General features: G+C 43.1%; 1 protein-coding gene across 2 annotated transcripts; it reads right to left on the bottom strand.

Moving 5' to 3' along the window:
- Positions 1-51: 51 nt before the first annotated feature.
- Positions 52-11760, bottom strand: nucb2a (nucleobindin 2a). 2 transcript variants are annotated; one of them, XM_083651259.1, is made up of 13 exons: positions 11727-11760; positions 11232-11372; positions 9708-9815; positions 8775-8907; positions 8022-8125; positions 6146-6331; positions 5463-5553; positions 5284-5342; positions 5043-5135; positions 4837-4926; positions 4522-4692; positions 2950-3010; positions 52-2869 (listed from the first exon to the last, which is right to left on the bottom strand). In XM_083651259.1, exons 1-13 carry the CDS (start codon positions 11748-11750, stop codon positions 2643-2645), a joined length of 1488 nt encoding a protein of 495 aa, XP_083507385.1. In that variant the 5' UTR covers positions 11751-11760; the 3' UTR covers positions 52-2642. The 2 variants fall into 2 exon arrangements, with proteins under 2 accessions (XP_083507385.1, XP_083507384.1); XM_083651258.1 differs by lacking the exon at positions 11727-11760 and adding an exon at positions 11565-11673.
- Positions 11761-12425: the final 665 nt, after the last annotated feature.

The raw sequence follows: 12425 nt of genomic DNA, 5'->3' as shown, positions 1-12425 counted from the left end.
TGATGGTTCACTGACTGATCAAAAGTGTTACACAATCTGGATGAAGGGTCATAACGTTTTATTATCTTGAACTGAGGTGTACAGCATTATCCAATTTTATTCAATCCAGCAGCAAGCAATCAGAATATGCCATCATTTCTGTTGTGCAAAATATAATGCAATATTGTCTGAAAATAACATTTGGCACACTGAGAAAACTGCCGACATGGCAAGAAAAGGATTACTCCATGAGTGAATTCGGTAGAAAATAGAACCGCAAGGTGGTGGTGGACTTGTTAGTATCGTTCACAGCATGAAAGTTAAACCTTCCTCAGTGAAAGGCGGCATGAACAGTCAATGACTGTTTTACCATGGTGATAGTCTGCCAGCTAGAAGAAACCACAATGAAAAATTAGATGCAACCTGGGTTATCACAGCAATCACACCAAACTGAAATTCTTTGTGTGGGGGGGATAGAGCATTTTTACAAATGAGTTGAGGCAGAGTTTACATCTGAGGATGAAGATCATTTGGGACTCGAGGGGGGGGAAATACACTATTGCCAAATGCAATGATGTGAACTGAAGAGATCAAGTTCTGAGGTTTTCATGATCTGAAACATTTGCTTATATCAATGGACAATTAAAAAAAAAAATACTGGTGGATCATTTTATGCGAGATACTAGAAATACTGGCCTCCGCCTTTCTTGACTCAAGAGCTTTGGTGATGTTTTTTTTTAATCGAATCTTTCAATTAATCTGCCTTTAACAGCCAAACAGTTTGGTTCAACATACTAATACATTCAAAGACACAATTGTTATAAAAGACAACAGTGTAATGGTCTACACCTTAATTGCTAAAATAAGCGTCTGAACCTCAAAGCCATTTAAACAAACATCTTTAAATCATGATCAATTGTGATCAATCCATACATAAACATTTCACATACACGTTTGTGTATGAACAAAAAGACTGAAATTGAAATGTTGTTAAATGCTTGTCAAGCATAACAAATCAAATGGATTAATTCTGAAGTGCAACATCTGCCCATTCAGTGCAGGCTACTTACAGTAACCAACCAGTTATTTAAAGAAGCATTTTGACAAAGGCCTGCCATACTGTAAATTCTCTGACTCCCACAAAAGTAACTGTAAAAGACTTAAGGCTGTATGTAATGACATGGAAAAAAGTGTGTGATGTTCACTGTTCAGCATTTTTAAATGGCAGTTTCGCACTATTCTGCTTTTTCAAGTTTTCGGCATTTCTTTTTAAACATAAAAGTCAATGGGTAGCAGCTGCAAGGTGGACCGAAGGAGGCCACTTTGGACATTGAAAGGGTGGGTTTCATGGTATGTAAGCAGTTTGCAGTTTTCCACAACACCCAGAACGAAAATGGAGAAGGAAGTGGTAGAAAGTTGGTAGCAGGTATAACTTGAGTACTTGACACCAAGCATACGTAAGTCAAGTGCGGGGCACATTGGTTGTGTTTGGGAGTTTCTAGGAAAGCTGCCTTCACATGATAAGCGATCTTCTCTTCTCTTACCGCGAGGCAGAGCGGAGAAAGGTCAGTGGTAAGTCGGTCAACGTTTAAACAATTTGAACTTTGACCTCCGCACAGTGGCAAATTCGAGCGGTGCATGACACCAAGGGTAGTGCTGCCGCATAGTTGGAAGGCACCGCTCACCCCATAGAAAATGATGGAACAGCGGGCGCAGAGCTGTTTTACCGCGGATCATGTGTGGGGGGCTTTAGTGTCTGAAAGTTGGGGAGTACTGTATGTATGGCGATAGTGGCAGCTGGTCATTATCGAATCAGTGTATTTTAACAAATGGAATAGTAAGCGTGCACCCTTCTTAAATGTAGTACTATGATTACAAAGTCTATGGAAAATGCTCCTTTCCTTATATTGAAATGTTTTTTGGAAGGCCGTCGAAATGTTCTACATTATGGATTAAAAATGTAATAATTAAAAAAATTATTGTACCAACTATCAAAAAAAGTCAATTGTTCTCAACTTCTGAAATGTGGGGTACTGTCCAGAGAAAAACGTCTAAATGCATGTCAAACAAAAACTGCTCTTTTAAGGTGACTGGGGGTTATATGATAGAAATGCTAGTTAAGCCAGAACATTACTTTGTTACACCTACTCATCCCCGTCAGAACATTATATACCCAACAGGCCTGTGTGGCAAAGACATCAGATGAGGGAGTCAGCTGCACGTGGTTTTCAGCTCTGCTCTTTCAAAAGGATACAGGTCAACTTTCAAAACTTTCCGATGACAATTTCTCATGTAGTCAAAAAACTAAAATCATTGAAAACTGTAAATACATTTTAAAATGTACAGGTATGTCCTGGGCTGATTACAGTCAATTTATTTTTGTAATCCCAATTACGTAATCCAAGGATCACCGTTATTACCGAACACTGGTATCATTCCCAAAGGAAGTCCTTTAATGTGGTCTGCTCTCCCCAGTGCCTCAAGTGTCCTCCCGGCTCCAAGCGATGTTGGTAAAAGAGGAGTAACAAATACTGGGAGGGGCTGCTCTTCTGCACACTGGAGTGGAGATGTCTGGTTGTGGAGTCTTGGGATCAAGCATGTCAATATTATTGTCCCAATCCTGTCTGCTAGCTGGAGGTGAGGCCTAAATCTTGATAGCAATCTTACTGCAAGTCATGTTGGCCTGCCTGTGGAACGTTTGGGTGTCCTGGTGGAAGGTCCTGGTGTGACTGGGGGAGACCGTGCTGGGCAAGGTCTTGATTGTGTCCTTCCTGGTGTACCTGGGTGTTACCATGAGGGGCTTGGGGTGCAGGCTGGTGTTGTTCCACGTGGTGGCCAGGGGGTAACTGGTTGTTGTCTCTGTGCACCTCCGGAATAGCATTTCCTTCAACTGGAACAAAGAATTGGTTTTACTTCTTCAGCGGTCAACAATTGCCCAAAGAAAAGTGAGGTGGCACAACTGACACTCACCGTGAACCTCTGGAGGGGGCTCTACTTTCTGCGTTTTCAGCCGTTCCATATGGTCTACCGCCTGCAAAAGAGAAAGAGAATGGCGTGAGATTTGTAGAGCACATCTACATTTGTTTTGTGACTTGGAGAAAATGTAAATCTACAAATAACACCATTCAGAAATGAAAGTGATCACTTTATTCTGTGCACATTTTTATGAATCGTTGCACAAACCATCCTTTGTAGAGAAATTCAGCTTCTTCTTATTATGCTTCATTGTCAGAATGCTGAGCAGTTGATGAATGCATCAGATGAATGCTGGATATTATCAATGATTCAGACTTGATTCCCAATTAGATTTATTATTTTAGACTTCCCTGCACATGATTGGCCCTTTTGACCAGTCAATTCTGTTCACGAATTTGGATTCAAAGGGCCACTTTGCTGATTTTCAACCAGCTTTGTATCATTACAAAATCAGTAGGATATGCAAAAATGAACAATGTTTAACTTCCCCCCATCTTGCCTGGACCGAGAACTCCCTGTTCTTTCGCAGAACTTCCTGGACCAAATGATGTCATAATGATGTCATTTTAGTGCAGGAAGTTCTGCGAATGAAGGTAGAGAGAGTAAAATGAGAGTGATAGTGACACCATGAATGAAGGTAGAGAGAGTAAAATGAGAGTGATAGTGACACCATGAATGAAGGTAGAGAGAGTAAAATGAGAGTGATAGTGACACACCATGGCAAAACTGCTCCAAATGACATAATTTGGACCAGTGTGAATGATCAGCAAAGTGGCTCTTTAAGCCAGTAGCAGAGTTTGGCAGCATCCCGGACACCACACACATTCCAAACAAATGTGCGATTCATCAGGTGGATATAGTGACAACAAATCAAACCTATCTTCTCACAAGGTAGCCAAGCCAAATGTCACAATTCTGCTACGGCTACTATTTACAACTCAAGTATTACCGCAAGATAATAAATTCACTGGCTTGCATGTAAATAGGCGGCATCAGGTTAAGGTTTGGCTGTCAACAGTGTGCCATCTTCACTAGTCTCTTAAAACAGACGTGTTGGCTCCCACAATTTACAAATGCTCCCACCTTCCCGTCCCGTCTGTATTTCCTGCAGGGCAAACTAGGTCAAAACAGAAAGGGAAACTGGTGAAAATAATGAGCTCTTATTATTAGGCGGGACCTCCGCTCATTAGTCCAATCAGAGTCCAATAGTTCCCAACACCAACAGATACAAGGCGGGTACATCCGCTGAAGGCGGGCACATCCGCTAATTTCTCCAGTCACCTGCCTCAGTCTTGTTTACATGTGTGATGATTGATCGAATATCATCAAACTTCCTCTGGTCTGAAGCATTTTTTTCTTTGGCCACATTTTAGGATTTTTTAACGGGCCGAAGTACAGTGTGTCTCTGGAGCATTTGAAGATTGTGGAAGAGATAGACTGGCTTGAGAGAATATATCTTCACTTTTAGGGTGTGTCGGCTGCTGCAGCTTGCCAGCCAGCTTGGCCAATCATAAAAGCCTGAAATTAGAAGATTCTAGATTAGAATGAGAAAGTGCAACGTCTGACCTGCTGCAGCTCAATTTTCTGTGCATTAAGCTGCTCCTGTTGTCTCTCCAGCTCCTCCCTCTGTTTCTGGAGGTCAAAAGCCTTCTGGTTTAGGTCGTGCTCTTGCTGGGCGAGGTGCTCCTCAAACTCCCTCATCTCCTCGTCCGTGTAGGCCTGGTTCTGCTCCAAGGTCTGAGGAGCACAGGGTGGCGGTGAAACCCTTCATTACAAACATGCTTGTCTTTGCAAACTGTTTTAGGATTGAACTACATTTGACTGTTAAAATTCTATGAACAAAATAATGTAATCATGACAAAGTCATGTCTCTGGTCTCACCTCCCAACTATCTGGCTCCAAGAATTCCTTTTTCTTTGTAGCGACCAGGAACTCGTCTAAGGAGACTAGCCTGTCTTTGTTGGAATCCACCTAGGAGGAAGAGCGGAGCAAAGAGCTTTATGCAAGATCACTGATACAAAAAATATCCTTAAATTCAGCAACAGAATCAAGGCAGCTGATGATGCAGATTAAGGAGTGCAATTGACCTCATTCATAACATGCTCTCTCATACGCAGCCTCTCCTCCTCCATCTCCACCATATCATCCTCTTCGTTGGTGGGGTCGTAAATTTTCTCCAGCTGAAGATCACAGAAACCAACTGTCAGTATATGAAGGCCAGTCGCTGTTATGTCAATTTAGTTTAGTTTAATTCATTAGGATCCCCATTAGCTGCAGCAACTGCTGTAGCTATTCTTGTAAGACCTTAGAAGCTACCGTGACTCCTACCTCCTTGGTGAATAATGCTTCCAGCTCCTGTTCGTCAAAGAAGCCATCTCCATTGCTATCTGCATCATGATAGGAAATAAAACTCTTTAGTGGACAGATACATGTATGGCAGCAGCACCTACCCCATGTATGAGGACACAGATTATGGATTAGCTCCAGTCTATAACATGAGGGATTACCATGCAGATTGAAGAAGGTCTTGGGGTCAAAATCCTCGGGGTCCAAGCCGTCGCCTTCTTCCCAAACCTCCTTGAGCTGATTCTGGCTGCCCTGCACACAGAAGTACATTTGTCCATTTTTAGTAGATGGGTAGGTACATACAGTAAGTAATACATTATACAAGACTGCAAGGAGACCTCAACCTCATTATGCAAGAAGGTAGCGTAAGCGTATTCATATCAGATTTGGACCACAAAATGCAGCAGACCCAGCGGGACGGGTGGTCATTTGGTGGCAATGCGAGTCCAAATGGACTTTTATGCCTGCCCACTGTGCCCAGTGCCCAGAACAACTGAGTCCAGTCCACTCATTAATGTTTAACTGTTTAGTATCACTGTTAAGAGACGTAGATCCGTTCAGATAGCACTGTACTAGCAGTGCCGGAGATTTCAGAGCGTCAGCCAACATCTCATTGTCAGCTGTTTCGCTGTGAAGCCTGTCTGTCATGTATAGCGCGCTTGTGAGTCGTTTGTTATTGTGTGTGTGTGTGAGGGGGGGGGGGGGGGGGGTGCTCACATTAACTTGAAAAATCACACTCCTCTGGTCAAATTTAATGCCCACCTGAAACACACTGTGTGTTATGTCATCAGACTTACTGGGTGGTTGACTTTAGGGTGGATGTCTGCACCTACATCAGACTTACTGGGTGGTTGACTTTAGGGTGGTCAGCATGCTTCTTCTTCAGCTCCTCATAGTGCTCCTCCTCTCTCTTTCTCTCGTCGTCATCCAGTGTCTTCAGGTGTTCCTGTCTGTCATGCTCCTTCGTCATCTCATATTTCTTGAACTCCTCGTGTCTCTCTTTGTCGTAGTTCTCCAGATCATTGGTGGCCTTGTTCAGGGTGGGGGGAAAGATGCAGATGTTTTGAATTTACCTTCACTCAAAGTAATGTGGCAGAATGTCATACTTCACTATTAACACTTTGAGTGCCACGGCCCTTGGGCAAAAGGTTGCTTGCTGTGCCACATAGGCCGCAATGCATTTTAAAACAGTCATATAATTTCTTTAATAATTACTATGTAAACACTGAACACGCACAAATAACGATGAGACTCTCTTCTATCACCTGCAAAAAAAAGTTTATTGATCCCATTTTCCGTTCTTTAGTTATGAGCCGGAGAAGATAGCTTGATTGAAGCAAAAACAGCCCTTTTTTTCTACGAGCTGAGATAATGAGCCTTTTGTGAAATTAAACATTTCAAGCACATCACTGACTCTGAAGCTAATTTTCTGATGTCTGGGTCTGTCTGGGTGAAGTGTATGCTGCTCTGCGTGCTCCCCCCCCCCCCCCCCCCCCCCTCAACTGCACACGCCTCCTGGGTGTGTCTGTTGGCTCTCAGTCTCTGCTGAGTTTGCTGCGCACACACAGTGAATGGTGCGCGACATCCAGCTTTTTGGTTCCGCGTGTGTTTGTCACGGGCTCGCATGCTTCCAGTTCGGAATAATAAGGCTGATTATGCGAATGTGCTGTTGCAGCGTACACGGAGGTGCTCAGTTGTGACAGCGGATGCAGCTGCTGCAGGGCACAGCTGGCGATGTGCTCGTTGTGCTTCATGCACGTCGATGCATACGGACGGATGCGATGCGATTTCCTCCTTTTCCCCAGTGACTATTTCTGTGTGTTTGGCTCCTTTTTCTCTGATCAGGAGAGTGCTGTCGCCACCTAATGGGTTTGTAAAATAGGTTATCGACCTCCAATAGCTACAATATTGTTAGAGGCGACGTAAGAAGCTTAGATCGACACCCCCCCGTCAAAAAAACAATTTGGAGTTACTGACGCCATTTGGCGTCGCTGGCACTCTACGGTAAATTTCTAATGACGCCATATGGCGTCGCTGGCACTCAATGTGTTAATACACGAGTAGTACAAGCATCCCCTATTGCACTTCTTTGTAGTAAAAATCCTGTTTCTGTGTCTACTAGATGTAGTAGACAGTACTTCACACGCCACCAGGAACTGCCTTCATTTTCTTTCTGCGTGGTGCTGTTGTAAATAGTCAGCTGCTTACGTTACGAACCATTAAACTACATCTCTTCTTCACGATGATTGGCGGCTCACAAAATAAAGCGGCCGTGCATGTTCAACGTTTCACGGCGAGTGTCAGTTGTGCCACTTCACTTTTCAAGTGCTCCTCTTACTTCCTGCTTCATTCTGACGAAGATCCTTGTGATCGAAATGTCAATAAACTGACCGGGAGCTTGACACTTTAGTGTGCGGACTTTATTTCTTCCTTCTAGTTTATCATTTATTTGTCCGGCACCTGCCTCCTGAGTTGATGTGCGCGCTCTACTTTCTTCTTCGTTGTTTAGCTTTTCTAAACTTGAAAAGTGCTCCACTCTGTACTCCACGAGTGCAGCACTTTTCCCGAAGCATCTGCTGTCCATCCGCCTCACAGCCACTCCCAGTTCTCTTCAATGTAAAGAAGTTGCTAACAGCTCTTTGAAAAAGGTTGGATAGCGTGGGCATGCCCTTCGTCAAATGCTCTTTTGTAGTGTTTAGTCGTGGTTGACGGATACTTACCGATTTGATGAGCCGATCCAGGTCATCCACTTCAAATGTGTGAGGATTCATGTGGTTCAGGTACTCAAACTGTTTCAACAGAGCCTGGTGATCCACTGCTATGTCTGTTCAGAGGGTAATAAGTTACATTAATAAAAGAAAGATAACCATTTTTATGATTAAAAAAATATTACAAATGGATTCAAGCACTATGACTCCTCAGTCCTCACACTACATGGTGTATGGCAATAGAGGAGACTAGTCAGATATATACAGACATCTATCTGTAATACAGCCAATCAGTGGTATGAATGTGAGACTTTACTAGCAGCCTCCACTATGATGGAGCTGTTGCTGATTCGTTTAATATTCCCACAGTTTACAAGCCAGCTAATTCTAAGGATTCCTCGGTTTGTTATATACAGTAGATGCATCTAGATATATTATGCATTATATAGATTGTTATAGATGCACACTATACTCCCCCCCCCCCTCCTCATTGTTGCTCCACCCCTCTGCCGATCTGGGTAGGGTTGTGTTAGGCGATGTCATAACTACATCTCATGAATACGAACTGTCAGATTTATTTATTAATTTCTAGTTTTCTTGATCAATTTATCCATTCTCTTATTTCCCCTTTTCTGTGTATTGACCAATTTATTTATTGATATGGCAGACCTGGTCCTCTATACAATGAAAGGTACTAATGTACTATTTAGGTCCTCTGACTATAAAAAAATAAAAAAAATACTTGTGATTTGAAGCACACCATACCATTCCCTCCTTCAAGGTCTTGCTTGGCTTTAATCAGAGTCCGGAGTCGGTTTACTTCCTGCCTCTTAAGCTCATCCAGTTTTGTTCTGACATGATGGCTGACAAAGTCCAGCTCTTTGGCCAGCTTGCCTTGCTGTAGAAACACACATGACAAACGGTTATTTAACACTAGCAGCAGTGTAACAATACATGTACTAAAATTAAGTCCCTTCAGTACAACACCATTGGTTTGCAACAACATACTGTGAATTGAACTTTATTTTGAAATTTACTGTACTATGAACACAAAGCTTAGTAGCATGGACTGTGTTGTAAGGCAACAAAATAGCATGCGCACAGCACTACTACTCGATTTCAAGGGTGTGTGGGAGAAAGTATTCAATTATTCAATGCAATCTTATCTTCAAGTCCAAATGTAAGGCAAGATTACGAGGCAACGTTTTGTAGATTTGATAAGGTTGTAACAAGTCTGAGTAGGTTTGAATTATTTCCCCCCCTTGTTTACTTGGAATCTAAATGTAGGTGTTTGCCTTGCTGGCGCAGCTGAAAAGAACCGAAAAATTACTTTTCTATAACTTTTCTTTAAAAATTTCATTCTCTGGTGGTTTGTTAATGTTGTTTTCCAGATCAGAAATGTCCAAGAAAGTCCAATAGGGTAAACCATCTGGTTTCCACAGCAGTGGGGGTTGCTGTGGAGAAAAACAACTGAACACTACAATCTAATTAAGTGAATGTGTGAAACAAGTTGTAAAATACATTCTGGTATATGCCTACAAAGTGACCCATTTGTAAATTTCCCTGATATTCAATGACTTCCTCAGAGAACTAACCAAATTCCATGACAAGTGAAAACGATTTCTATCAATCATTTTTACTAGCAGTTGTTTCCCTTCCCACCCTTCTGATAGGATTAAACAAAAGAAAATGTGATACCTTTATGTCTTCCATGTCTGTGTTATGGAGCTTCTCTCTGAAATGCTGATCTTTCTCTAGAAAATCGATGACTTCCCTGAGGTAGCGGTCATAGTGGAGTCCAGTGTCCTACAAATCAAACAATGCATCACTTAAACACTCTATCCAGTATACTCTAGTCCAACTTCCACACATAAAGTAGTCCTACAAAAATCATCATCATGCATCTATCACCATGTTGAGTGGACCTACAAGCTTTCAGTAATTTTCCCCCATTTATATTTCTGTAGAAGAATTACAGGTCTCTCCATTCATATACACATTATTTTCCTGAAGCCATGCAGGGCTGCTTCAGTCAATGAAGAATCCCGGCCTGCATAGTAGACGTTTGTCGGCAAATGCATGAATTACAGTAACAAATATGAGCTATGATTCTTATATTGACATAATGGCTATGCACCACAGACTATAATCAGAATCAGATTTATTGGCCAAGTATGTAGACATACAGCGAATTTGACTCCGGTAAATGTTGCTCACAAGGGAAATAGATAGGGTATCCAAACAAGCTAAAACAACAAACTGGCGTCCGGGTAGTGTAGCGGTAGATTCCCTGCCTACCAACGCGAGGGGTGCAGGTTCACATCCTCGTGTTACCTCCAGCTTGGTCGGGCTTCCATACAGGCTCGATTGGCTGGTGTCTGTGGGAGGGAAGCCGGATTGAGGGCATTTTTGTCCTGGTCGCTGCACTAGCGCCTCCTCTGGTCGGTCAGGGCGCCTGTTCAGGGGGAAAGGAACTGGTGGGAATAGTGTGATCCTCTCATGTGCTACGTCGGCGAGTGGCGGTAAAGGCATAGCCTAGGTAAACCCAGCCCCCACGTGACCTGCTCTCTCAGTTCCCAGTCACTAGTGACTGAGAGCAGGTCTGAGAGCAGGTCACGTGGGGGATGGGTTTACCCAGGCTAGTAAAGGCAGTGTGTATCTTCGTTATGTATGGGCGATATGGCAAATGAGCGAAACTCCCGAAAAGTTGGCGTATCCCTTTAAAAGTGGGGCATTTTAACATGGGGGTGAACGGGAATGAGGGGACTTCTGAGCCCTGCCTCAAGTGGCCATTCGAGGAATTACAGCTTTCGGGGTTACTTCCGCGTCCTCGTGGGAAAGGGGTAGAGCTTGCCCACAGGTCAAAATAAATACTCGTCCCATCGGCTCACATGAGCATGGGTGCCTGGCCAATCCTGGCGCTTGACTGCTGCGGAGGCGGGCGCAGGGCGTGGTCTGCCCACATCTGCGGTGGGTTCCATAATAACACTCCCTGTGTACCTGTATCACCAAAATCTCAGTTCACTGCCCATGAAGCAGCTCATGACATAAATACAGCCTTCCCTCTGTTGGGCGGGATTTCACAAGTCAAAACTGACCTGCCTAATATGGTCAGCAAGAAAAATATGAATTTGGTTTCAGGGTGGATTTTCCATTTTTACTGTGCACATAGCTAGCTAGGTGAAAGGTAATGATGGGAGAAACCTACTCCTGTATTCTTACCACACTAGCTGGAGGCTCTACAACTTTTGCCTCTGGCTCTTTGACCTTTGTCTTGTCCAGACTGATAGGCACTGCCTTTACACACAACAGCTGGATCACAAGCACCAGCCAGCTGGTGAGGAGGCCCCGACTCCAGCACATCTGGAAACAAGATTCATTCATGTTAACAGTTACCACTGTTGCTGTGAATCTACAGAAACGTATTACTGTATTAGGCTGCCTGTCCTGCCACTTCCATTTCCGCTTTAATACCCGGAAACCTCTGCTCTAGTCTAGCTATCAAAGGCTGTACGTTATTGGCTAGCTACCAAGAGGTGGCTAACGTTGACTCACGTTAGCTTTAGCACTGCCACTGACTGACAGATCATGATGATGAAGGAAGGAAACTGTGACTGACCGTCCAGGCAGCGTTAACGTTAACGTAGCGTTCATGGCACTAAACCTAAAAGCTTCACTAACGTTACTGGCACCATGTTATGTCACAGTGGTACTCACTTTATTATTAATCCCGAACCTCATTTGGTCTGCCTTCCCGTTACTCCGTCAGCTGGTGTAATCAAAGACGCTTGCTCTGTTAGCTAGTGTGAACACAGCACGGTAGGTTGTCTCCATGTTACGTCTGTGCCATGAGCAACAATAAGCACTTCCGGTGACATTTTTCAGAGTAAAATAACCTTTTTGCACAAGCCTAGAACACACAGAAGCCATTGGAAAACAGGCCCGCGGGAAGTAGGGGTGCTGCAGGTGCTGTTGTACCCCCCCTAGATTTTTTCCAATTTTTTTTTTTTTTTTTTTTTTTTTTTACAAATGTAATTAAAAATATTTTGCAGTGCACTATGTTCCTTTCTTGTTTAAGAATGTTTCGGGAAATGAAAATGTAGCCTATTTAAATAGAATTATCAACAATAACAATCAAGGAAGTTACATGCTTGTAGGCTAGAGAAGAAGAAGAAGCGCGCATGCACGCACATGTTGTGTTGAACCAACCAACAACCAATACGAATTGTTTAATCTGGCAATAAAGAAATGTGAACTTGACATGCTATTTTAATAGCCTACTCAAAAATGCACCTCCCACTATACAGCAAAGAGAGGAGTCAATGTTTCTTGATATATGCCATTCAGATCAGAATAATTAGTCTAGTCATTAAGTTTGCTGATAATATTTCTATCATGTTAAGTCTGTGTCATGTT

Source organism: Poromitra crassiceps (genome assembly GCF_964638095.1).
Source record: "Poromitra crassiceps genome assembly, chromosome: 14".
Classification (NCBI taxonomy): Eukaryota; Metazoa; Chordata; class Actinopteri; order Beryciformes; family Melamphaidae; genus Poromitra; species Poromitra crassiceps.
The sequence above is the reverse complement of the archived record's forward strand: the minus strand, read 5'-3'. Positions and strand labels throughout refer to the sequence as shown.

Excerpts from the sequence above, each read along its gene's own strand:
- nucb2a (XM_083651258.1), bottom strand. The coding sequence starts at position 11,663 with ATGAACGCTACGTTAACGTTAACGCTGCCTGGACGGTCAGTCACAGTT. Across the intron at positions 9,816-11,231 it reads TAGAGCCTCCAGCTAGTGTG|GACACTGGACTCCACTATGA; the intron begins GTAAGAATACAG and ends TTTGATTTGTAG. Across the intron at positions 8,126-8,774 it reads AGACCTTGAAGGAGGGAATG|ACATAGCAGTGGATCACCAG; the intron begins GTATGGTGTGCT and ends CCCTCTGAACAG.